A 25,629-nucleotide genomic window follows, 5' to 3' on the forward strand; every position below is an offset into this window, starting at 1 on the left:
GCCTTTCAAAACTCTCAAGGTCACTTTACAGTCACAGGATAAGTTTTTTTGGGGATGAGCAGCGGCAGCCACACGCGCCAGCGTTCACTCACTTTACTGTAGCGCCTTATGTGGTGTGCCTTATACAGTAAAGTCTCGTTATATCGATATTCTCGGGAGTCGGGAAAAATATCGATATAACGGGACTTTCGATATATCCGATCCTGCGGCATGTAAATTTTCTCCTTGCGTTCATAGAAATAGTATCGTAAAAAGCGGTACTATCGATATAACCGATATCGATATAACGAGACTTTACTGTATAAACAGAAACAAGAGATAAAGCTACACAGAAAATGCTCCTAAATGGTAGCTTTTTTTAACCTTTTTTTTAACAAAACACTTGTGAGCTGAGTGCACTTTGTATCATAAAATAATGACACAAGTATGTTGCTTTTAAATTGACCACAATATTTCACAAGCGTCTGCTTTTTGTAAATTTCTAGATTTGATCAGAAATTTGAATTTGTTATCTTATATTTAAATGTGACAGTCAAATAAATTTTACACCAATAATTCCAAGGTTTTTTTGTCTTAAAGGACAACCGACACCATTTTTTTGTTTCCTAACTGACATCAGGAAAAACGTTTTATAGCATCTAAAATACCCGCAGCACGCAGGCTGATATTTTTACTCAAATGCAAAACACCAATAAAAATGACTTAAAGTGTCCCAAAACTACTTCAAAATGACCTCGGAGATGCAGAGTTTCAGAAGGTCCCGCCCCCTTGCCCGTGATGTCACGTCAAGACGTCTTGCCTTGCGCTAGAATCAAAACAATGGCTTCAGATTCGGAGAAGATGCTTTCTTGTTCCTCATCCAGTTATGAATATGATTCAAATAGTTCTGAAGAGGAAAGCATAAATGTTTGTAATCGATTAAAGAAGACCTCCCGTATCAATTCGAGCTGTTAGCACTCCAATGTAGCGTCCCAGAAAATGCACAAGATGGCGCCTATGCTCCGTTGGAAATGGGCTGATTTGTCTGCTGGGAATTTGTGTCAGCTAGTATCAAATAGTAGTCTTGGTGCCACACACAACAATTCACCATCGCGTTATTTCTGTTTTCCTTCTAATTTTGCCATCAACATGAAGTTTTCAGACCAAACAAAGTACCCAAAATGCATTGTGTGTCGCTTTCTCGGTTAGGGGCGTTTCTTCCGTGACGTCACATCAGGAATCGTCATCAACTCGAAAACAAGACTTCCTGAATATTCAGCGCGATTCTTAAAACTTAAAATATAGCTATATGCCGTGGAATCTTTGTCAAAATACGCTCAGTAGAAGTCATTTGAAGTGAATTTACAAATTATGGACACAACTTGTCCGGAGGCGTCGGTTGTCCTTTAATGGATAGGAAAAAAAATCCAAATGACAAGTTTAATATTTATTTTTTTCCCTTTCTATAAAGTATTTTCGACTCATTTTCAAACGCTATGATACCAGTCTTGTTATCTTCTGCATCACTTGTGTCAGAGTGCACGCCGCCGCTTGCACAGTCAGTCAACAAGCCCTAATTTCAATATTGTTTTTCTTCTGTTATTACAGATCCAAAGGTGTGATCCTCAACATCTCTTCAGCCAGTGCTATGTACCCCGTCCCTCTACTCACCATCTACTCTGCCACAAAGGTTCGTGCGCCAATACCTCATTTCACTCCTTCGAATCAGAAATGGCGACTATTTCTCATCTCAATCTTCCCACGCCCATTTCAGGCATTTGTGGATTTCTTCTCCCGTGGCCTCCAGGAGGAGTACAGGCGTCAGGGCATCATCATCCAGGTAGGGCTGCTCCCTCTTTCTCAGCCGCGATACAGTCTGTGGCACATACAGAATCCTATTTAAAATCAGTTTGTGAATGAAAATAAAACAGAGGTGCTAAAATAAAACAAACGTAATAACATAAAACAGGATCTAAAGGAAAAAAAGGTAATATAATCAGATGAATTAAACAAAGACAAGGATGTTGATTAAAGTAAAACAAAGGGTGTCCAATAAACCCAGTGCATTAAAATACATTAAAACGAAATACGGCAGTAAACTGCGGCACTAAAATAAGGTAAGGCATTAAATCCGAGTAAAATAAGATACACAATACATTAAAAAAAATCATGCAGAGCAGAAAACCAAACTGGAAATATATACAGTGATACCTCAGCTGACAAACGCTTTAGCTCATGAACTTTTCGAACATTAAATTCGCGAGCATATAGTCTTGGCTGACGGACTAGTTTTCGGCGGACGAAATGCCTTCTCGACGATAATACCCTCACTCGCACTGCCTCCTGCTGGCTGCTCTTCATTAATCCAAATCAACAGAAGTTTTCAACCTCTTCTATTGCCTGAGACAACACAGTAACACCCTTAGCCACATGTATCAATGGTCAACTTAGCGTACTGGGATGCTAAGTCACACAAACGCACACCTTGTTTGTGTTTTTCGATGATCTCCTTCTTCTGCTCGACCGTAATTTTCTTTTGTGTCCTCTTCAGCTGAACATTAGCCTGTGGTGGGGTCTTTTTCGGTCCCATAATAGCAAAAGTACTCCACTTGTTAGCAAACCACGTCTGCACTCAAAAGAGAGGTGGTGACGAAAACTAGTCCGCCAGCCACCATGGCGCTGTTCGACCGTGTGGTTTGGTGTTCATCCGCCAAAAATTAGTTCGTATGCCAAGTTTATATTCTCGTGAATTTAATGTTCGTAAGGTGAAAAGTTTGTGAGCCAAAGCGTTCGTAAGCTGAGGTATCATTGTACATTCAATTAGTATAAAAAATGTATTTTTTAAATTTTCTTTATTTTCAACTTACAAATGAACTGTCTGTATTGTGTCAATAGTTGCTTCTATTAGCTATGTATTAGCTAGCTTTCTATCTATTTGAGTTACTTCCGGGTTGAGTGAAAGCTGGCGCGTGTGGCTGCCGCTGCTCACCCGCAGATAAACATCTAACAGTGACTGTAAAATGACCTTGAGAGTTTTGAAAGGCGCTTATAAATGGAATGTATTATTATTGTTATCATTTATAAAGTGAGTATTGTGGTCAAAATCTGGAGTGAGACTTCACATGTATGATATTAAAGGACAACCGACATCTCCGGACTAGTTGTGTCCATAATTTGTAAAATCACTTCAAATGACTTCTACTGAGCGTATTTTAATAAGATTCCACCGCATATAGCGATATTTTATTTTTTAAGACTCTCTCTGAATATTCAGGAAGTCTTGTTTTTGAGTTGGTGACGAGTCCGTACGTGACGTCACTAAAGGAACGCCCCTAATCGAAAAAAAGACACATTGTAGCAGTCCTTTCATCACGTCAATGTATTTTGCTGTACATGTTTGTTCTGAAAACCGTGTTGCACCCAAAAGCCGCCAGAAGAGGGTGTCCAAGCTTCATATAAGGAATTTATCAGCCTGTGTAAACGGAGGTGGCCACAGGAGGTCGCCATTTTGTGCCTGTTTTCTGGTGATCGATTTTCCCCCCCCAATGTTGCCTCAAACTGGCATGGAATAAATTATTTAATCGATTGCAAACATGTATGCTTTCCTCTTCGGAACTATTTGAATCATATTCATAACTGGATGTGTAACAAGAAAGCATATTTTCCGAATCTGAAGCCATTGTTTGGATTCTCCAGCAATGCAAGATGTCTTGGCATGACGTCACGAACTGGGGGCGGGACTTTCTGAAAATGCCCAATTCGCAGCTCAATTTTTTTGCAGATTTTGGACACTTTAAAGTCATTTTTATTGGTGTTTTGCATTTGAATAAAAATATCATACTGCGTGTTTTGGGTATTTTAGATGCCATAAAACGTTTTTCTGATGTCAGTTAAGAAACAAAAAAGTGACGTGGGTTGTCTTTTAGAGAGCAGTCTTTCCCATTCAATGACACTATTTCTTCCATCTGGAACTCAAACTGCAAAAAACTGTTCTCAACGAGGCACACCAAATCGTCCACATTTGTTTAATATTACATGCCACATTTCCGTATTCGTATCCTTCCCCAGAGCGTGCTGCCTTTCTTCGTGGCCACCAAGATGACCCGCATCAGGAAGCCGACTTTGGACAAACCCACTCCAGAGCGCTACGTGGCTGCCGAGCTCAACACCGTAGGCCTGCAAAGTCAGACAAACGGCTACTTCCCACATGCCGTCATGGTAAGACACTCGCGGGCGGGTACAAGTATGTTGCTAATTCAAAATAAATCAACAGAGGATGAAGACAGAGGGGGTAAAAAGGTGACAGTGCAGATAATGCACAAATAGAAATTAGAATTCAGGTACTGTTTGTTCATGTCAGAAAAAAAACAACCCAAATTGTGGTCGTTGTTTTCCAAAGTAAAACCAGATCTTGGCAAACATCTTATTTTGAAAAAAAAGACAAATCAAGTCTGATTGCTTTCATGTAAAATCATAATGTGATTTCACACCACTGTAGAACTACAACCAAGTATAAAAATATAGCTATTATTTACACATAAATATTTGGACTTTACATCAATGAAATAAAACGTATGCAATAAAATCGTACAAACCACTAATCTTTGATCAATTTTAATTTGAGTTAATGTCCAGTACTTTGATTTTATTATTTCACGCACACTATACGAGATCAGTAGAATACCGTAACACCTCACCGAATAAGAGACCACGTAGGTAAAATCAGGAAAATCCTTCATCATACAAACTGTTCTTCTTCTTTTTCATGCATCAGGGCTGGGTGACCACCAAACTGGTGCCCATCGGCATCGTCATCTTCTTGGGAGCACGAATGAACCGCCTGCAGCGCACGGGATACCTACACAGGAGGAAGTTGCGCGAGCAGAAGAACGGAACCGGCTTGAAAACGGACTAAGAACATCAATGTGACCCAAACGCAGTGTTCAAGTGTTTGTGTGAGTGTGGATGGAAGATCACCCATCAGGGTATGACGTAAGAGAACCGGGTGCATGAGTTTATCATTTCCTGAAGAACCCCTGCCCCCCCACACAGAAAAATGAACCAGAATTGTTACTTTGTTATATTAGTGCCTTACAAAAATAAAATAAACAAAGGTGTGTTAAACCCTGCTGTTATAAGCAGTGGAAAATGGTGGTGGAATGTTTTTATATTATATATGGTGCGTGTGTATACAAGTATATATATATATATATATGTAAAATTATTTATTTTATATTTGTATAAGACCACACGTACATACACACACTTTGCCTTAAGTTTGAGCCAAGTCGTATTTCTGATGACAACCAGATGAAACTGCCTGTGTTTAATCACTAGCAGTGGAGTGTTGACACTTTATTTAAGATGGTGACGCCATTCCATGATATACTGTTACAAACCAATGTATCACTGTTTTTTTGTATGTGATCGTTTCTGTTTTGTTTGGCTCGACAAGCTACACAGAAATGCCTCACTATGGTCATGGATGCTGGAATTACATGGGAACAATACTGTCTCCCATTTGGTGTGCCTCCCCAGCAACGGACACTTTTCCACGATAAAAGCCTTTCACGTTGACTGCTTCACATATATATTTTTTTTCTTCAGCGGTGACAATCCGAGTTCGGTGTATGCAATATTCTCATGAGTGCCTCTCAAGTGTCAACCGTCTTTTTTAAATGCTTTATATTCTTCACTTTATATGTAATATTGGAATATGCACTGTTTAATTCTGATTGTAGCTTAGTTTTTTGCTGCTGTTTGTTAATAAAAGTACATGCTTGACAGCTGGGGTGCTTTTCTTTGATGTTTGCAGACTATTGATTTTCTCTGAATTCCGGACCAGTTTACATTTCCACGAGAGGGGAAAAATGCATCTGTCCGACTAAGTGGTCCAGAATTTTTTTTTAACCGGAAATATGACTTTACATTTCCAGCTACTCTTTCTAAACTCGTGCTTTACAATTGAAAAGTATAAAAGCCAGGAAAAAAAACGTTTCTAAAACAGGTTTAGATAAAAACAACCATGTACAAAGGAAAAAAAAAGATTACCTAAAATAAACTAAACGGCAACACAAGTCTAAATCTTTGTACCGGGTCGAGTTTATTTTGATGTAACACATGAGCAATGGCCGTCCTGCTGTATGTGTAAACGAACCTCCTTTCGACAAATGATTATATTACCTAAAAGTACACGCTTGACAGCTGGGGTGCTTTTCTTTGGCGATTGCAGACTTTAGATTTTCTCTGGATTCCCGACTTGTTACATTTACACGAGAGGGAAAAAAATGCTTCTGTCGGACATACATTTTTAAACCGGAAATAGGACCTCTCATATCCAGATACTCTTTCTAAACTCATGCATTTCAATTGAAAAAAAAACTTATAAAAGCACAAAAAAAGATAAGAGGTTTAGATAAAAACAACCATGTACAAACTATAAAAATGAGCTAAAATAAATCAATAAACGAAACGGCACCACAAGCCTAAATACTCGTTTTGGGTCGAGTATATTTTGTGTAACACATCAGCAATGGCCGTCCTGCCGTATGTGTGAACGTACCTCCTTTCGACACATGATTATATTTTCTCGTTCTCTCAGGCAAGTCATTTTAATATCTAAGCATTCGTCAACTTGTCACTTACGTTTTTATATGAAAATGTTCGTGTTTTTTTACATGCAAACCGCCGAGAAATGCATTTCAATATGAGAATTGGAAAACGTGAATTGATACAGTAGTTCACAGTTCAAAACGCAAATGTATATACAATATAGATGATACTATATGATACTGAAACATGATTAGAATTAATTTTATCAATTAAGTTGGTTGTTTATATGTTACAGGCAATGGTAACAAAAAAAATACCACTCTTCCCTGAACAGGTGTGATGTCAGATAAACGCCAGCGTGCTAGGGTGCAAGGTTCCTGGGCAAAACAGCTTCCTAAACAATCGAAGCCAGCAGGTACTTTAAAATTCATTTTGGTCAATCAAACCCACTTTCAATTTGTGGTCTTCCATGTGTCATCTTTTTATTTGGCTTGTAGTTCCTCCCAGCCAAAATGACACTCCAGCAGTCGCATCCTGGGGAACGCACCGGCAGACATCTACAAATTTCGAGTTTCACCAGCCTATGAAGGTCTTTTACCGCATGAAAAAAAATCTAACAAAACAGAATTTAAAAGCAGAAGATTTACATGTATATAAGGCATGTATTTCTCTTCTTCACAGCTCGTTAGAAATGTACCCCCAGAGAAAGTTATTGAGTAAGTGTCGGATTTGAGTAGAGTGGCTCATAATTTTTGTATTACTTTTGATCAAATGTATTTCTGTTTATATTTTGCTTTCTACAGCCGGGCAGGTGATTATGAAATCAGCCATGAACCCTCAGGTGTTTCAAGGTAAGCAATGAAATCAATAGAAATGTCCATCCAAAAATAAATGTTGCTTGTTTAGCAAAGAAAAATAGAACTGTGATTGTTTAAAAACAAATTGGAACTTAAAGGAGAACCGACACCATTTTTTGTTTCCTAACTGACATCAGAAAAACATTTTATAGCATCTAAAATACCCAAAGCACGCAGGCTGATATTTTTAGTCAAATGCAAAACACCAATAAAAATGAGTTAAAGTGTCCCAAAACTACAAAATAACCTCGGAGATGCCGATGACGCCAGGACATCTTGCCTTGCTCTACAATCAAAACAATGGCTTCAGATTCGGAGAAGATGCTTTCTTGTTACTCATCCAGTTATGAATATGATTCAAATAGTTCTGAAGAGGAAAGCATAAATGTTTGCAATCGATTAAAGAAGTCCTCCCGGTTCCATTTTGAGGCGTATGGAGTTCAATGTAGCACCCAGAAAATGCACAAGATGGCGTCCAAGCTCTGTTGGAAATGGGCTGCTTTGTCTGCTGGGAATGTGTGTCAACTAGTATCAAATAGTAGTCTTGGTGCAACACACAACGATTCACCATCATGTTATTTATGTGTTTGTGATTATGATTTTTTTCCCCCAATAAAGTTTAATTTAGCAAATTTTTGTTCATTGATTTGTATCCATTTTTTATGTGATCAGATTGCGGCTGCTACCGGACTTTCTTCCAGCACACGAAGCCGACTGGGTATTCAGTAAACTGCTAGCAGAGCTTCCCTGGTCACAAAAGACCAACATCCGACAAGGTGGCTATAAAAGTCAACATAATGACAACATGCTAATCTACATGTACTAAACACATCATATTTCAATTTCAACGTACAAACGTCTTCATAGACTGTAACATTACAACAAAACATTTTTCAATAAATTCAACCTGACATCCCTGCATGAATAAAAAATTGAAGTTCAGAAAAAAATAGTGCAATAAATCCTTTTTTTTGTAAGAGCAAAATATGAGTCTCTTCCCACCTTGAAATCCCCCCTATTTAAAATTGCATTTTGTGTAGCTTTATCTCTTGTTTCTATTTATAATTGTATATTATTTATGATTGTATCTATGCTTGCCTGTGACTGTAAAGTGTCGTTGAGAGCTTTTCAAGGTGCTTGAGATAAAATGTATTACAGTAAAGTCTCGTTATATCGATATTCAAGGGAGTCCGAAAAATATCGTATGGGACTATCGTGTGTTTGCATGTAATTTTCCGTGCGTGCATAGAAATAGTATCGATATAACTGGGACTATCGCATATCGAATAACGAGAACTGTATCGTGTGGCTGCCTCTGCTCACCCGCAGAAAAAATATCCTGTGACTGTAAAGTGTCCTTGAGAGTTTTGAAAGGCGCTGATAAATGAAATGTATTATTATTATTATTATTATTATTATTATTGGATTTGCCTTTATTAGTCTCGCAGTGGAATTAAAGTAGAAAAACAAAATACATTAAAAAAATTATGATGATGATGATGATTATTATATTATATTATATTATATTATATTATATTATATTATATTATATTATATTATGATCATGATGATTATTATTATTAATTATTATTATTATTATTGATATATGAGATATGATATGATATTTTATTATATTGTATTATATTTTATTATTATTATTATTATTAATGTATTCATTTTTTTATTCACTTAAAACATGACTTTCCTCAATTTCCTGAACCTCGACTTTATCTTGGCAAAGGGAAAAAAAATCCTGAAAATGTGTCAATTTTCACTCCATGGGGAATTTTAGAATATCGCAATAAAAAAAATTAATGAGATAAATCCTATTATGCCCCAAATTGCTAATATTCCACAAATTCTGCCAGTGTGTGTGGATGTCAACTTTATGAGCAGAACTGAATTCTGTCTTTTTCTCATACATCATTTCATGCCTGATTTTGTCCCTGAAATGATCTCCTCTCTTCACCTCCCCTTCCCACTCACCTCTTTAGGTGAGGCCTACGCAGAGCCAAGACTGACTTGCTGGTTTGGAGAGTTACCCTACACATACGCCCGTTCCACCATGGCCGCCAATACAAAGGTCTCAAAACATACAAATCCAACCAACCGCTTTGACCTTATACAGTGCTACCTTGGCTTACAAACTTAATTGGTTACCAGATAGAGTGTGTAAGGCGAACATTGTGTATCCCAAAAAATAATTTCCCATAGGAAACCATTAAAATGAGAATAATCCGTTCCCAGGTCCCCATAAAACATAATTTTCTACTTTGTAATTTTCTATGTCTTAAAACTACACAAAATATACATTATTGTATGTATAATAAATGTGCTATGGTATTATAATTAAAGAAATAAACTGTACTGTATAATAAAGTCGTTTTATTTACCTTTGTGATGGTCGTTGATGGCTTGATGGAATGAAGTGGCCGGTTTCATCAGCATTAAACACTTGATGATGAACTTAGCCTTCTTTCACAATCTTGAGGAATGATCCCTTGTAGGTGCTTTCTCTGGGATAATTTTACCTTGTTCCTCATCAATTGTGTTCTGTTTAGCTGGATTAATAGCTTTTTGGGTCAAGTGTACAGATGGCTTGTGTGGGTTATTTGTGGAGCCTGATTGATGGGAATTTTAACCTTGCAGTCTACACTCTGCCTTTGAACTATCAAAATTGAAACGAGTCCAAATGTCACTGTTTTCTATCCATTTTGTCACTCTCTGTCGTCTGGCTGTCTATTTAATGTTTAAACCACCTCCCCTCACTGTTGCGTTCTTGACCAATCACGTGGCTTTAACCGACGACTGGGGGCGGAGAATAGTGGAGCAAAACAAGCCGGGTGCCGTTTTATTTTAGGAGAACGGGCTCGTTTGTGAACGACACATCACTCATTGTGGCAGCTCCGTGTGTATCCCGAAAAATAGTTCGTATGCCAAGATAAAGTTTTCATAAATTTAACGTTCGTAAACCTAAAAGTTCGTAAGCCAAGTGATTCGTAAACCGAGATATCACTGTATACTGTTAACAAAAAAATAATTACATCTCGCTACCACCAGATGGCGACAAACACGCCGCCTGTGTGTATTTAATGCACTTAACCATATTTAACACTTTGCCTTGTCCCACTATCCCACTGACACTTCCATAGTGGCACTCGTCACTGTTGAATCTTCGCCGAGCGGTTTCCGACGCAAGCGGCGGCGGCGAGTGCTTCAACTCGTTGCTGTGCAACCTTTACCGTGACGGACACGACAGCATCGGCTGGCACAGCGACGACGAAGCCTCGTTGGGCCCGCAGCCCGTCATCGCCTCGCTTAGCTTGGGTGACAGCAGGGTGTTCAGCCTACGTAAGAAGCCGCCTACGGTCAGTCAGACACATGCACATGGCACACATTTTTACAAAGTTTTAAAAATTAAATACATTAAATAATACATTGGATTGGATTAGCCTTTATTAGTCTCGCAGTGGAGAAATGTGATGAAAGAAAGAGGAAAGGAAGAAGTAGAAAAACAAAATTCAGGACCTGCTGTAAAGGCAGCCACTCTTGCGGCGCCATCTTGAAGTCAAAACAACAAAAAACTAAATAACAAATAATCTGACACAATAGTCATTCAATCTTAAGCACTTTCTGCACCCTCTTTGTTGTATAAAGCAGTTCTAGTTGAAAGACCAGAGGATCAAAGCATCCTTTTCACCAGTGGATCGGGGACATCCTGGTGAAATGTGCACGTCTGCTACAAGCTAAATGTCGAAAGCAAACACGAAGATGTAGCATCAATTGACGAAAAGATACCGTCTCACATCTCCTGTCCTACGTAAATCTGCTTCAATTCCAAGCCGCGACATATTTGTTATTTTGTTCTTTTGACTTCAAAATGGTGCCGCTAGGGTGGCTACCTTCCCAGCAGCTCTTTTCCTCTTCCTTCCATAACTTTGCTGCAGTGAAATGTAAATTTCTCTTCTGTGAGACTAATAAAGGCTAATCCAAACCAATTCTTTGTTACAGGAAGAAAATGGCGATTACACCTACGCGGAACGTATTAAGGTTCCCCTGGGTCACGGCGCTCTGCTTTTGATGGAAGGAGCCACGCAAGATGATTGGCAGGTAGGCTACACCAATCACCTTCAATATAAATACAGTGATACCTTGGCTTATGCACTTAATTGGTTCCCAGACAGTGCAAGGTGAAAAATGTGTATCCCCCCCAAAAAAAATCCTATAGGAAACCATTAAAATGAGAATAATCAGTTCCTAGGTCCCCATAAAACATAATTTTCGACTTTCTAATTTTCTAACCCTTAAAGCTACACAAAATATACCTTATTTTATGGATAATAAATGTGCTATGGTATTATAATTAAAGAAATAAACTGTACTGTATAATAAAGTCATTTTATTTGCCTTTGTAATGGTCGTTGATGGCTTGATGGAATGGAGTGGCCGGTTTCATCAGCATTAAACACTTGATGAGGAACGTAACCTTCTTCTTTCACCATCTTGAAGAATGATCCCTTGTAGGTGCTTTCTCTGCGATCATTTTACCTAGTTCCTCATCAATTGTGTTCTGTTTAGATGGGTTGATAGCTTTTTGCATCAAGTGTACAGATGGCTTGTGCAGGTTGTTTGTGGAGCCTGATTGATGGGATATTTTAAAGTTGAAACTCTCTCACTGTCGTCTGCCTGTCTCTTTAATGTTTAAACCACCCCCCCTCACTGCTGCGTTCTTGACCAATCACGTGGCTTTAACCGAAGACTGGCGGCGGGGAATAGAGGACAAAAACAGTCGGCTGCCATTTTGTTGTTAGAAGAACGGGCTCATTCGCGAACAACACATCACTAATTGTGGCAGCTCTGTGTGTATCCTGAAAAATAGTTTGTAAGCCAAGGTAAAATGTTCATAAATTTAACGTTCGTAAACTGAGGTACCACTGTAAATGCAAACACACACATTAATTTTTATGATTCAAAAATGTCCATCTTTACCCACCGCATGTCGCAAATATCGTTTTCAAGGTCAGGAATGATCAAAAGTCTCACAGTTGGTAATTTTTTTTTTATCATAAATCAGAGCTTCAACGTGTTGATTTTTGATAGTCACCGCTTGTGCTTCTCAGCACCAGGTGGCGAAGGAATACCACGACCGAGGTCCCCGCATTAATTTGACCTTCAGGACCATCTTCCCCGAGCCTCAGGGCCATCGGCCTGGCACCAAATTGCGCTTTACCGGCCCCCCAGCGGACGTGGACACCACTAACTAGAACCTGACAACAACAAAAACTCCACGGGTTTTTCCCAGAGAGGTAACCCGAAACACAACTCTGCGTGACCGGGATGACACAGGTGTGTTTTACACGAGATCAGAAGTAATTTGTTACATATAAAAATATTTAAATGAGTGAAATTCCTCTAACCCGTATTGTTAAAGGAGCACGTTTCCAAAAAATATCAATAATAATAATGAAATGAACATTTTTGAGACATTCAGATGGAACTGTCAAGTGGTTATTTAAAATTGGAAAAACCTCTGTGATCTTATTTTGGCTTGATTTGCCAAACGTTTTGCTGTAAAGTAACACATTTATAGCTAGCCTCTTGATACAGAATTGAATAGTTGTGCCCTAAAACAAACCGCAAGTCGATCACATGTGATGAATAATAATAATTAATTGGAAACTCAGAATTGCAGAAAATAAAAGAATAATAATATTAATAATAATAATAAATACAAGAAAGTCTTTAGTAGTTTTTGTCAGTGTCAAGACCCAAAGTGCAAGCTTTTTATCGGAAATTGGCTAACTGTCATTGAACAGTACCTAGAAGCTAGCAACCACTCATTTGACGACAATGGGGTTAAAATCGGCTGTCATTAAAAAGTAGCCAAAAGCTAGCAACCACTCATTTGACGACAATGGGGTTAAAATCTTCGCGAAAGAAAATGGATGCTTTGAAAGGGGAGTCAAAAACGCTATTTTTACAAAACGGCAAAACCCTTCGCTAAATCGCCATGATGGTAGCTAGCTGCCTAGCTAGCTAGCGATTTACTATCTATTAGCTAGGTAGCTATATCTATTTCCTTCAGTAGTTATTAGCTGTTTAAGGAGTTAGCGACATCAGAGCTATCTATTAGCTTGCTATCTAGCTTTCTATCTTTTTGAGTTACTTCCAGGTTGAATGAACGCTGGCGCGTGTGGCTACCGCTGCTCACCCACAGAAAAACTTATCTTGTGACTGTAAAGGCGCTTATAAATGAAATGTATTATTATTAACAGTCATGTCAACAGTCACAGTCAATGTTAAAAAATGGATGTGAAACCACTGTTCTTTAACCTCATAATAATAATAATACTAATAATAATATATTTCTTTTATAAGCACTTTTCAAAACTCTCATGGTCACTTTACAGTCACAGGATAAGTTTTTCTGTGGGTGAGCAGCGGCAGCCACGCGCGCCAGCGTTCATTCAACCCGAAAGGAACTCAAATAGATAGAAAACTAGCTAGCTAGCCAGCTAACTATAAAGATATATAGCTAGATAGCTACATAGCTAGCGAGGTACATAGCTAGTCTGCTAGCTAGATAGATATATAGGTAGCCAGCTAGATAGCAAATAGATAGCAAAAACGACTTCTTCTACATTGGGAAACGGAGTCGGCTAACAGTTGTTAGACCTGTTGTGGCTCGATATTACTTCACATATAAGGCGCACCCGCATATAAGGCGCAGGGTCATCCTTTGAAGAAAATCAAAGCTTTTGTGTACGCCTTATACACGCCGAAAATACAGTACTTAAATCACTTTACCTGTCGTTGCAACGCAATCAAAGCGGGGCGTGACTTAAACTGATCACATGATTTGGCAACCGGCAGGAAAAAAAACAAGACTCATTTGTCATTTGCAAAATTTACTGCAGTTTGAAACCCCCCCCCCCCCCAAAAAAAAATATTTATCCATATTTTCACACATTTGTTACAATGAAATCAAAACTCCCTGAAGTCTGACATCCCCCCAAAAAAGGTGCACATTTCAAAATTACCATTTAACAAGAGATTTAAGGCACTTCTGGGTTATCATTTTGCACATTATATACACATTGGTTCAAGTTACAAGCAAAAAATGCGGTAACGCATACGTTATTGCACTACCGTGTGCTTTTGTAAATACAGTTCACACGCATTTGGCACATCATCCAGGTCCGCTCGGCACGAGCAGAAAGGCTGGATTTACACTGTGTGTCAAGTGGGTTATTTGGGATAGGCGACGTGCCAATAGATAAAAAAAAACACTTTGACACAGAATTAAGGCCTCTACCAATTGTATAGTACAGTGATACCTCATCTTACAAACTTAATTGGTTCCCAGAAAGTGTGTAAGGTGAAAAGTTCATCTTCCAAACATTTATTTCCCATAAGAAACCATTAAAATGACAATAATCTGTTCCCAGGTCCTCATAAAACATACTTTCCGACAAAATAATCCTTAAAACTACACAAAATATACCTTATTTTATGTATAATAAATGTGCTATTATATTGTAATTAAAGAAATAAACCGTACAGTATAATAGTCGTTTTATTTACCTTTGTGATGTCGTTGATGTAGTTGCCTCTTGATGATATCAGAGTGAAGTTGCCATGCTTTCTCGGCAATAATACCCTCACTCACACTGTCCCCTGCTAGCTGCTTTTCATTAATGAAAATCAACAGAAGTTTTTCAACCTCTTCTATTGCCTGAGACCTTTGCTTCGACAACAAAGAAACACTCTTAATAGCTTCTTTGTTCTAAAGGATGGTAGCAATGGTCGACTTAGCATACTGGAACGCTAAGTCAAACAAACGCACACCTCGTTCGTGTTTTTCGATGATCTCCTTCTTCTGCTCGACCGTAATTTTCTTTTGTGTCCGCTTCGGCTTAACCCAAGCCTGTGGTGGGGTCTTTTTCGGTCCCATATATAGCAAAAGTATCTTTGATAACAAACCATGTCTGCACACAAAGAAAAGGAGTCACGAAAACTAGTCATCGTGGCGCCGTGTGATTTGGTTCATCCGCCGAAAACTAGTTCGTCATCCAAGACTATATGCTCGTGAATTTAATGTTCGTAAGGCGAAAAGTTTGTGAGCTAAAGCATTCGTAAGCTAGGTATCACTGTATTAAAAAAAATACACATACTTGAGGGGAAAAATGGTCACCCATAGTGTGAATCCAGCCTGAGTGAACAATGCAAATATGAATAATCTCACACACACACACAAAATATAAATTAGCTTCAAACACAGCCGCACGCAGACTCACTACATACAATCCGAGACGCGCAACTCCTCGAACTCAGTCAAGGCACGGTAAGTTTTCCACATATCCAACTGTTTATACCGCTATTCACCAAATTGTTCGACATTCCTAAGAAGTTATTTAACGCTGAGCTATTTTTAGACTACTCAAGTTGTCTTTTGTGGGGAGGAAGGCGGGCTACCTGGTGCGGTGTGGTCTACTGTAATACTACACATGTTCTTTAACCAGGAAAAGGCAATTGGGTCTTACAGTCTCTCATTTCTAATGGCGACTATCCAGCTGAGCCGCGGCCGCCTTTCTGAGTGGCACCAAGGCACGACTTTTGTATGAGATGGTGCTTTGGATTCCCCTTATGGTTCCTTTGCATGAAAGATGGCACCAGGGAATAACTTTTTGATTGTTCAAGTGTTGGCTGCCATCCTATGGAAACCTTTTGTCACGGAAAAGCACAAAAAAAAAAAAAAAACTGTGTTGAGGTCTCGGGAAAATGGAGGCAAGGTTTAGCAGAGATAAAATTGAATCGTGAATTGGGTAGAACACTGTCACAGAGATGCATTTTAACTCATTCACTGCCATTCACAAATTTATTCGGGAATTGAAAATATGATGGAGAGCGCCATTCCCGAAATTGTTCGGGGTTTTGTTTTTTCATGCTTGGGTGCCCATAAAGCATCAGCCATGGCCTCTGGCAATGTTTTTTTCTTTTCCACAAGGGGGCCGCATTTCCATTTTTTTCCATGTTAGCACTTAGTACCAGCTTCAGCTGTTGTGAAAGCGCTATATAAACCAATATGTATGCATTGCATTGTATTTTGGACAGCTGCCTTCATTTCAAGCTCATATAACTCCAGACCCATATCATTTAGGAATTAACTCTTTTTGTTTGATGAAATAAGAGTCTAAGGTGTCTTAGACTGCATTAAATGTTTATATATTCCTAAAACTCAATATTCTCTGGGTCCTGGAATTCGAGTGACAATGACCAAAAAATATATCAAAATCTAAATACAGGAAACATCCGAGTTACGACCGGTGCGAGTTACGACCACGATAGCCTGACCATTTTTTTTATTCTACGCCTGGCACCGCAATTCTACGTCTGGCACCGCAACGCGCAAGCAGCCGGCAACGCGTACTACAATTTTGGCCAGCCAGCATGTCACACACTCGCACAGCAATATTCTGCGTGACAACACTCTATAAAGTAGTTATACAGTGCAGACAAAAACCCTGGCACTGGAGTGGACACATTTCTGTACATGTCTGGCAGGGAATGAGTTAATTTAGCTACCATCATTCAATGTGTCGAATGAGGTTGAAAATATGAAATAATTACCGTAAAATCGCAGAAAAAGGAAACAGTTAAGAGGAAAACTTTTGTTGAGAGTGGATTTAAAGAAAAAGGGGGTATTGCACGATATTCAGATTCACCAAATCCAAACGCTGCGCGCTATCCTGGTTCAGGTCCACTAGTCCCAAAGGAGCTGGTCCCGGTCCTGTTTGACACGATGGATGAGGGGACGCTGCCACCTGCTGGCGAGGCTTGGCCGCCGTGTTGAGTTTTGAAGTAAATGACGTAAAACAAGGGCAGGACGATGCCGATGAGCAGCATGGCCACCACGGCGTTCCACCACTGGATGCCCCAATCGGCGCCTTGACCTTTCTGACCTTTGACCACGGACCTTTTGGAACTGTCATCCAACAGATCCACGTCAAAATCATCCGCGTTGGAGATGAGCTTCTCTGTGTCGTTGTCCACCTCGATGAGGAAGTCGGTTGCCTTGTGGTGTCGGTTGGGTTGTGGCTTGACTGCCGTTTCCATGAAGGAGTCACTTGCGTTGCTATCGGATTCCGTTAAAAGGCTGTGCTTGGAAACAGGAATTTTGATGCTTTTCAATGCATATAAATCCTGCTCCTGGATGAGGTTGTTCACGCGCTTTATGTCTGCCACCTGTTCGAAAGAAGGACCAAGTTTGTGACATGCAAAAAACAATTTGCACCCGCCATTTAAAGCACCTATGGGCAAATACTGAAGCTAAAAAAATATAGAAAAATCTGTAAATACAGGTAACATCCAAGTTATGACCATTGCGACTGACCACCCGCACTTACGACCACGACCGCCAGACCCCTTTTTTTTTTTAATTCTACGCCTGGCACCGCAACGGGCAAGCAGCCAGCAACGCGTACTACAATTTTGGCCAGCCAGCATGTCACACACTTGCACAGCAATAATCTGCGTGACTACACTCAGTACAGTAGTTATAAAGTGCAGATACCGTACTGTACACTAATGATGCGCAAGTGTGTGTTCTTGATGCGCAAGTGTGTGTTCTATGTAAAGTAGTTTAACCGATGATTACTTTCAGATTTTTTTAAAGCATTTGGTAGTTTCTGTGTGGACGCATTAAACACAATATTCTAAATTTTCCATCATTCAAGAGATTCTTTTTCTTGGCTGGCATTAAAAGAGTTCAATATAATAGAGTAAAATATTCCAGTGTTTGGAATAGTGGGGTGCTTACAATTTATTAATGTAAAGACACTATTTACCCCATTAACTCATTCACGAATTTATTCGGGAATTGAAAATAAAACATGTTATGAATGAGCTTCAGCTGTTGTAAAGCGCTATATCAACCAATAGGTATGCATTACATTGCATTTTGGACAGCCGCCCTCATTTCAAGCTCATATAACTCCAGACCCATCTAATTTAGGAATTCTTTTTTTCTCATGAAAGAAGAGTAATGTTTCCGACACTGCATTGAATGTTTATGTAGTCCTAAAACTGAATATTCTGTGGGTCCGGAATTTCAATCAATTGTCAAAAATGACAAAAACCCTAGCTCATCGTCTGGCAGTGAGTGAATGAGTACAAATCATGTATTTTGCACACATTGTGTCTTTATCTAAAACATAATTTTTCATATCACTGGTCGAAGAAAGATGTGGTCCTATTTGTGACCCCAGTCGTACTGATGGAAAAATTAGAAGCATGCTAACAGTATTTATATTACCCTTCCCTAATTTAAAGCCAACAACTTTGCCTTTGGCGACCTCAAAATAGAACAAAAATAATTACTGTAACTTAAATGTGCATGCATATTTTATTTGATTCATCTGTGAGATGATCGGTTGAATATTTAATTTGTAAAATATTGCCCTATTACTCCCCCCTACCTTGCACCCATACCGCAATGCCAGTTTATTAAGATTGTCGCCATCCAACACATCCCGTTCCAGTAGATGGAAACTCCGCAGCCTGTCCTGCTCCAACTCTTGAAACGCGCGAGGTCTCATTTCCGTCAGGCCCAGTTTCTCCACCTCGTCGTCTTCCTCTTCATCCGATGACGCAGCTGTACCGTTGGCTTTCCTCTTGAACATGTAGACCTGGCCGTCGGCGCTGGCGTGGACGTCCACCGGGGCCTGGAACGCGTGCGACACATTCTCCCCTCGCCGCATTTTTGAACACTGGCCAGGAAGAACAACAATTGGTCTCAAAAAAGTTAGTAGAATTTTTTTAGGGGCTTTTTAATCTTACAATTCTCTTTCAGATAATACACATTTGTCTGGTTGGTTCATTGTCTACTACCTCCTGTTGATGAGTCATGAGTGTTTACATTTTTTTTTTACCAATTCTTACATTTTTATGACTATTAAACATGTGTCAAAACATTACATGAACCGTTGAAAGTCTCATCATGGGTAGCTTGACTGTAAGGTACTATTATTTCTATTCGGAACTGCATTTGTGTATTTCTCCATTGTTAATATTAAAACAAAATAATTACATTTAAACCCTAAACCCCAACTATCCAGGTTTTGGGGTTTAACTGTAATTGTTTTGATTGACATCGCACATTTACACTTAAGTTTGTCAAAAAAATGTAATCATTACAGACAAATCCTGCTCTTGTGTCATAAATGAAACTGCTTGAAAATTACGAAATGGGATGCAGCGCATTTTTCTTACACTTTTAACGTTGGCAATGGAGGCCGAAGAGGATGATTCCATGGTAACATATTTGACTCGCTTTGGACATTGCGGTAAAACAATAAAAAGGTAAACAGAAATACAAGTCACTCAACTCAAAAGATTGAAAATGACGATATCTTTCTTCATTTATGGTAACACGTTCAACTGGGGCGCACTCATCTGCCTCACTGTACAGAGGTGCGGGGGTCGATTCCAACTACGACCATCCTGTGTGGAGTTTACATGTTGTCGCCATGCCTGTTGTTTTTTTTCTTTTTTTCGGTTTCCCTGGTACTACTTTGGTTTCCTCCCACATGAAAAGAATGTTAAATTGTCAAATGTATGACCTGGAGTGCGAATGGGTATTCGTCTATGTGTGCCCTGCGATTGGCTGGCAACTACTTCAGGGTGTCCCCCGCCTACTGCCCGATGACGGCTGGGATATGTTCCAGTTCACCCGCAAACCCCGTGACAAGTTGATTAGAAGAAGGTGGACGTTCAACTGGTAGGTTGTACGACGTTAGGCCCGGACAAGGGCCACTTTTGTTGAAGAAACGAGGAGCCGTTTGACGTCAGCGACGCGTTAGCCTAGTTAGCACGTGTTGCTCAGTTAGCCTTGTTAGCGCAGTACTCTCGTAACGTGGAACCCAACGTGACGTGTGGCACTTCAAGAGTGCATTTTGTCTCCCACACACAACTATTAAGTCACCCACTTTGTCGTAGGCAGCTCCAATGTAGTTACCTTAAAGGGAAAAGCGACAAAGGGCACCACGCTCGTGATACTCTTCAACCCCCTCCACCAGTTACTTTGTAATAACTACAAGTTGGCGTGAGTGACGTCAACGAGCCAACCTTCTGTGGTAATTTAAAAGCGGACACACTTGGCTGGAAACTCGCTACTGCCCTCTATGTTAAATCAACAGAAATGCAGCCTTTTTACAAGCTGTTATTTTTTATTTTCTCTAACCTGTATTGAGTACATTTTGTTATATTTTTATGTATAATTTTCATAGCCACCAAACCAATATGGATTTTGTAATGGACGAAACTTCAAACACCAAGCAATCACAAAGTCAAATTTTATTTAAGACGCCATGTTTTTGAGTCACACAGCTACGTGAAAGTGATTTTCAACAATGAGGGCGAGAAAACATTCTTCTACTGGCCTTAAAACCGAAACACAGACCTTCATTAAATCATCACATTTTTCCCAAAGCAGACTTTTCAATGTCACTTGTTTAACTAACTGTGCCAATGTAAAAAAAAATCAAGCTTTGAGGTGCGTTGCTAAAACTACGTACAGTACACGCCATTTTCCGTCGCTGAATTGATGTTTTAAATTTTGATTGGTTTTTCTTTGTCCAATTTGTCAGCTTGCACCCAACAGACAAACTGGATTGTTATTTAGCATTCATAAAAATATCTCTTCGACTGGAATGATACCAGTTCAGTGTCAGTTGCGGCATTCTTGAGCTGTAATTGCAGCTTATGGACACTTGAGGGCGCACCAGGACAACGAAAACGCTTGCTTTTGGGCTTGAATCATAAAAAAAACAAACACAGTTCTAAGTACAGTTATTACACAAGTGCAAAATATCTTCTTAAACACCCAGCAGCGCCGCAAAGGCCCGTCGTTGTCTTTTTTTTTTTAACACAAACTGTTTTCATAATAACCTTTGAGAGTGATAAGCTGTCTTATTGTTGCAGGTGCAGACTATTTGGAAAACGTTCCCGGACAGAGAGAGAAAAACCTGTTGTGACGTCACGAGTCCTTCATCGTTAACATGGTAGGATCAAACATGGCGGAAACATTGCTATTGTCTCCGACCAAGCGTTTTGTGATCATTTCAATTTATCAAACAATACTATTCCGACTATTTTGACAATACTATACTGACATTTGTTATTATGCATAAATCTAAAAATCATATATTTTTACAATATGATGACTGAATCGAACAAAAACGTAATAACAAAAATATCAAGACTAAAATGGAAAAACTGCTCTACTTGAAAATGTAGACTTTTGTTTTTGTTATATTAAAATTTTAATCTCTGAAATGTGAAATTGTATTCTCATAATCTTGAAAGTCCATGAATGTATCCTTTAATATTATAAAACTGATGACTTTTTGTCCGTGCATGATACTATTTATTTTCAATGGAAAGATTCCAACTTAAACCTCGTATGTGTACTATTTCCTTTTCAGTGTGTAATCATAAAATATAACTCATGTTTTTTTTCTATCCGACACTTTTGGATAAACAAACGTGCCCCAGGACATTATTGCTATTTCATTAAAATGAATATAAGGGATTGACAAAATCAAAGTCCTCATTTAACCGAGCGAAACTCTGAGCGTTTCTGCCTAATAGCAGTCATGCATATTCTAGTGTTGCTCCCCACATGTGTGTCACCACTCAGCTGGAAAGCACCGACGACCTCCAGTTGACTCTCGATCGACACACTTGACTTTCACCGCTCATCATATATTGTGTCCAAATGTTACGTTTCTAAAAAACAACACAAGCTATTGGTCTTTACTCTGATTTTACGAATAACAATGTTTCTCTTGATCGCTGAAATAATAGTCTTTTTTTTTTTTTTAATTGGTCCAAGATAGAAAATGAATGTGTGTCAAATCCAACGATCATCAAGCTAACGTTGCCTTCGAGGCCAGATGATCATATCGTTTACATCGCGTTCAGAAGCGGCGTGGAATGTGAACGATGAGCAACAAAGCGGCATAATGTGCTGCATTTCAGGGCCACTGAGCAGCTTGTTGAACACTGACGGAAGACAGGGAGAAAGACAGTGAGGGAGGTAGAGAGAAAAAAAGAATGTAGGAGAGGGAGAGAGGAAGGAAAAGACAGATGAAAAGAACCATGGTGGGGCTGTGTTAAAAAAATAAATGTATACCGCTTGCACATGTTGTCCTGCAAAACAACATAGTGGGTCTCTTCTTTTAAATGATTCATCGCAAACGGTCAAATATTTATGGAGGTGAAACATTCATGGTTGCCACATCTATGAACTTATTGCTGTGTAGCTGCAATATATGTTGACCCCTCCCATCCCCCAACCCCATGAACACACATACGCACACACACAGAACCGTGGAGTGATTGTTTTGCGAATGTCGTTACACAATCTAACTTTAGCAAAGTTTGCTCACGTATTTAAAATTAGAATTTGACTACCATATTTTTCGGTGTATAAGGCGCACCGCAGATTAAGGCGCAACCCCAACGAATGGTGTATTTTCAAACATTTTCTATATATGACGCATCGGACTATAAGGCGCACCTTCAACGAAAGTAAAAAGTTTTCCAAATATAATATATAAAAACAGTGAGACCTCAACTTACGAACTTAATTGGTTCCCAGACAGAGTGTGTAAGGTGAAAAGTGTGTATCTAAAAAAAAAAAAATCCCATAGGAAACCATTAAAATGAGAATAATCCGTTCCCGGGTTTCCATAAAATATACTTTTCAACTAAATAAGCCTTAAAACTACGCACAACATACCTTATTCTATGTAAAATAAATGTGCTATTGTATTGTAATGAAAGAAATACACTGCATTGTATCATAAAGTCACTTTATTTACATTTGTGATGGTTATTGATGCTTAATGGAATGGCGTTGGAGGTCGAAGGTCATCTCAAATAAACAAAACACGCAGTATGCTATTTTTATTCAAATGCAAAACACCAAGAAAAACGACTTAAAGTGTCCAAAATCTGCAAAGAAATGAGCTGCGAATTGGGCATTTTCAGAAAGTCCCGCCCCCAGTGTGACGTCACGCCAAGACGTCTTGCATTGCTTGCATTGCTTGAGAAACAATGGCTTCAGATTCGGAGATGACCGCATATGCTTTCTTGTTACACCTCCAGTTATGAATATGATTCAAATAGTTCTGAAGAGGAAAGTATACATGTTTTCAATCGATGAAAGAATTTATTCCATGCCATTTTGAGGCAACATTGGGGAGAAACGATCACCAGAAAAGAGGCACAAAATGGCGACCTCCTGTGGCCACCTCCGTTTCCACTGGCTTATAAATTCCTTATATGGAGCTTGGACACCCTCTTCTGGCGGCTTTTGGGTGCAACACAAGGTTTTCAGACCAAACAATACAGCAAAATACATTGACGTGATGGAAGGACTGCTACAATGTGTCTTTTTTTTTCGGTCAGGGGGCGTTCCTTTAGTGATGTCACGTATGGACTCGTCACCAATTCAAAAACAAGACTTCCTGAATATTCAGCGCGAGTCTTAAAACGTAAAATATAGCTATATGCGGTGGAATCTTTTTAAAATACGCTCAGTAGAAGTCATTTGAAGCCATTTTACAAATTATGAACACAACTTGTCCGGAGACGTCGGTTGTCCTTTAAGGAGAACAAGACAATCCACCGTGGTGGAAGTTGACTGTGACCACTCCCACAGCAGCGCAGCCTCTTCTCTTCTCAGATCCGCCATCTTACACATCAACATTGTATCTCATACTTGTCCTCGCTAGAAAAAAAAATGTTTTCACAAAGTACATGACATTTGATTAATTTGAAAAGCCTGGTTTTCCTTTGTCGCCGTTGTCCGTCAGATACGGTTGATTATTCGCCTTTGCAAAAAGTAGAGCATGATGAATGTTGACATCAACAGCGGGTGATTGGAGCTTTGTCTTGGAAAATCCGCGGGGGTTCCGCACGAGTCAATGTAATGAAATTCTTATGGGTTAAGGTCACGGCAACAGTTCAGATGTTTATTGATTAAATGTCGACCCGCCAGGTGAATGTGATTCACATCTCGGGGCAGACGGATGCAGCGATCCATCCATCATGTTTGAAGAAACATTGACAACTAAACATCAGTGGCGTATGACGGCACATTTGAATGCAACATGACCAAAAAAATTTGGCGGACTGTTTTTGGATTGAAGAACAATTGATGGATCAATATACAGTGAGACCTCAACTTACGAACTTAATTGGTTCCCAGACAGAGTGTGTAAGGCGAAAAGTGTGTATGTCAAAAAAAAAATTCCCATAGGAAACCATTAAAATGGGAATAATCTGTTCCCGGCTTTCCATAAAATATACTTTTCAAATAAATAAGCCTTAAAACTACACACAACATACCTTATTCTATGTATAATAAATGTGCTATTCTATTGTAATGAAATAAATACACTGCATTGTGTCATAAAGTCACTTTATTTACATTTGTAATGGTCATTTATGGCTTGATGGAATGGCGTTGGAGGTCCAAGGTCAAAGGGAATTGCTGTTTGGAAAGAGAGGCGCATTACATGATGACTGTAATTAAAGAAATAAACTGTGCTGTAAAATGAAGTTTTATTTACCTTTTTGATGGTCGTTGATGGATTATGGAAGGAGAGTCACCTTCCATAAGGACTGTTGGTAACTTAACCTCTGGTGCTGTTCGGTCGTGTGCTTCCGCCGAAGATCACTCCGCCAGCCGTGGTGGGTGTGTATTATGAAAATAGTGCTTATTATAAGGTTTAATTTTCAGAAATTTGACGTTTGTAAGACGAAATGTTTGTAAGATCAGAATCAGAATCATAAGAAGAAGATAAGGTGTTTGTAAGTTGAGGTCTCACTGTATTCTACAATCTGCTTCGGCATTCATTCCTTTGTAGTTAGTCATTGGTCCTCGAAGTAAAAATGTAGTTGTCAGAACAGGATAGAATTTTCCCGTTGCCTGTCTTCTTTCCTTGTTATTTTGGCAAATTGTTGAAGTGCTGCTGGCACCAGCGAAAATGCAATTCACTTGTATTTATTTATTTATTTATTTATTTATTTATTTATTTATTTATCATCAAAAGAGGACATGAAGGTAACTGGTGTGAGAGAAGAGGATGCACAAAACCGGGATAGATGGAGGACATTGATTCGCTGTGGCGACCCCTAAAGGGGAAAGCCGAATGGAAAAGAAGAAAAGGAG

General features: G+C 39.1%; 3 protein-coding genes and 1 long non-coding RNA gene across 7 annotated transcripts in view; 3 read left to right on the plus strand and 1 right to left on the minus strand.

Annotated features, from left to right (window-relative positions):
* hsd17b12a (hydroxysteroid (17-beta) dehydrogenase 12a) overlaps positions 1-5,765 on the plus strand; it is a 58,559-nt gene extending 52,794 nt beyond the window's left edge. The window contains exons 8-11 of the mRNA XM_088996576.1: positions 1,588-1,669; positions 1,754-1,819; positions 4,048-4,197; positions 4,754-5,765. Coding sequence (XP_088852702.1) covers positions 1,588-1,669; positions 1,754-1,819; positions 4,048-4,197; positions 4,754-4,894 — 439 coding nt within the window. The 3' untranslated portion in view covers positions 4,895-5,765. The remainder of the gene's footprint in view (positions 1-1,587; positions 1,670-1,753; positions 1,820-4,047; positions 4,198-4,753) is intronic.
* A 673-nt stretch (positions 5,766-6,438) lies between these two features.
* Positions 6,439-19,126, plus strand: alkbh3 (alkB homolog 3, alpha-ketoglutarate dependent dioxygenase). Of its 3 annotated transcripts, none has more exons than XM_088996542.1 (11): positions 6,439-6,580; positions 6,866-6,946; positions 7,029-7,120; positions 7,213-7,247; positions 7,335-7,382; positions 8,061-8,164; positions 9,383-9,471; positions 10,541-10,756; positions 11,400-11,498; positions 12,509-12,694; positions 18,995-19,126. In XM_088996542.1, the coding sequence occupies exons 2-10, from the start codon at positions 6,871-6,873 to the stop codon at positions 12,650-12,652; spliced, it is 903 nt and encodes a 300-aa protein (XP_088852668.1). In that variant the 5' UTR covers positions 6,439-6,580; positions 6,866-6,870; the 3' UTR covers positions 12,653-12,694; positions 18,995-19,126. The 3 variants fall into 3 exon arrangements, with proteins under 3 accessions (XP_088852668.1, XP_088852667.1, XP_088852666.1); XM_088996541.1 differs by lacking the exon at positions 18,995-19,126 and adding an exon at positions 17,388-17,602; XM_088996540.1 differs by lacking the exon at positions 18,995-19,126 and adding an exon at positions 17,147-17,283.
* On the minus strand, positions 12,657-20,519 carry lysmd4 (LysM, putative peptidoglycan-binding, domain containing 4). Of its 2 annotated transcripts, none has more exons than XM_088996543.1 (3): positions 20,404-20,519; positions 18,866-19,156; positions 12,657-17,633 (listed from the first exon to the last, which is right to left on the minus strand). In XM_088996543.1, exons 2-3 carry the CDS (start codon positions 19,145-19,147, stop codon positions 17,133-17,135), a joined length of 783 nt encoding a protein of 260 aa, XP_088852669.1. In that variant the 5' UTR covers positions 19,148-19,156; positions 20,404-20,519; the 3' UTR covers positions 12,657-17,132. The 2 variants fall into 2 exon arrangements, with proteins under 2 accessions (XP_088852669.1, XP_088852670.1); XM_088996544.1 differs by lacking the exon at positions 20,404-20,519 and adding an exon at positions 19,775-19,909.
* LOC148897629 (uncharacterized) overlaps positions 20,053-25,629 on the plus strand; it is a 49,322-nt gene continuing 43,745 nt past the window's right edge. The window contains exons 1-2 of the long non-coding RNA XR_016114997.1: positions 20,053-20,166; positions 21,369-21,448. This is a non-coding gene — a long non-coding RNA (uncharacterized LOC148897629). The remainder of the gene's footprint in view (positions 20,167-21,368; positions 21,449-25,629) is intronic.

Source organism: Hippocampus bargibanti, linkage group LG05 (genome assembly GCF_051943395.1).
Source record: "Hippocampus bargibanti isolate YZ-2025 linkage group LG05, ASM5194339v1, whole genome shotgun sequence".
In the NCBI taxonomy this organism is placed as follows: Eukaryota; Metazoa; Chordata; class Actinopteri; order Syngnathiformes; family Syngnathidae; genus Hippocampus; species Hippocampus bargibanti.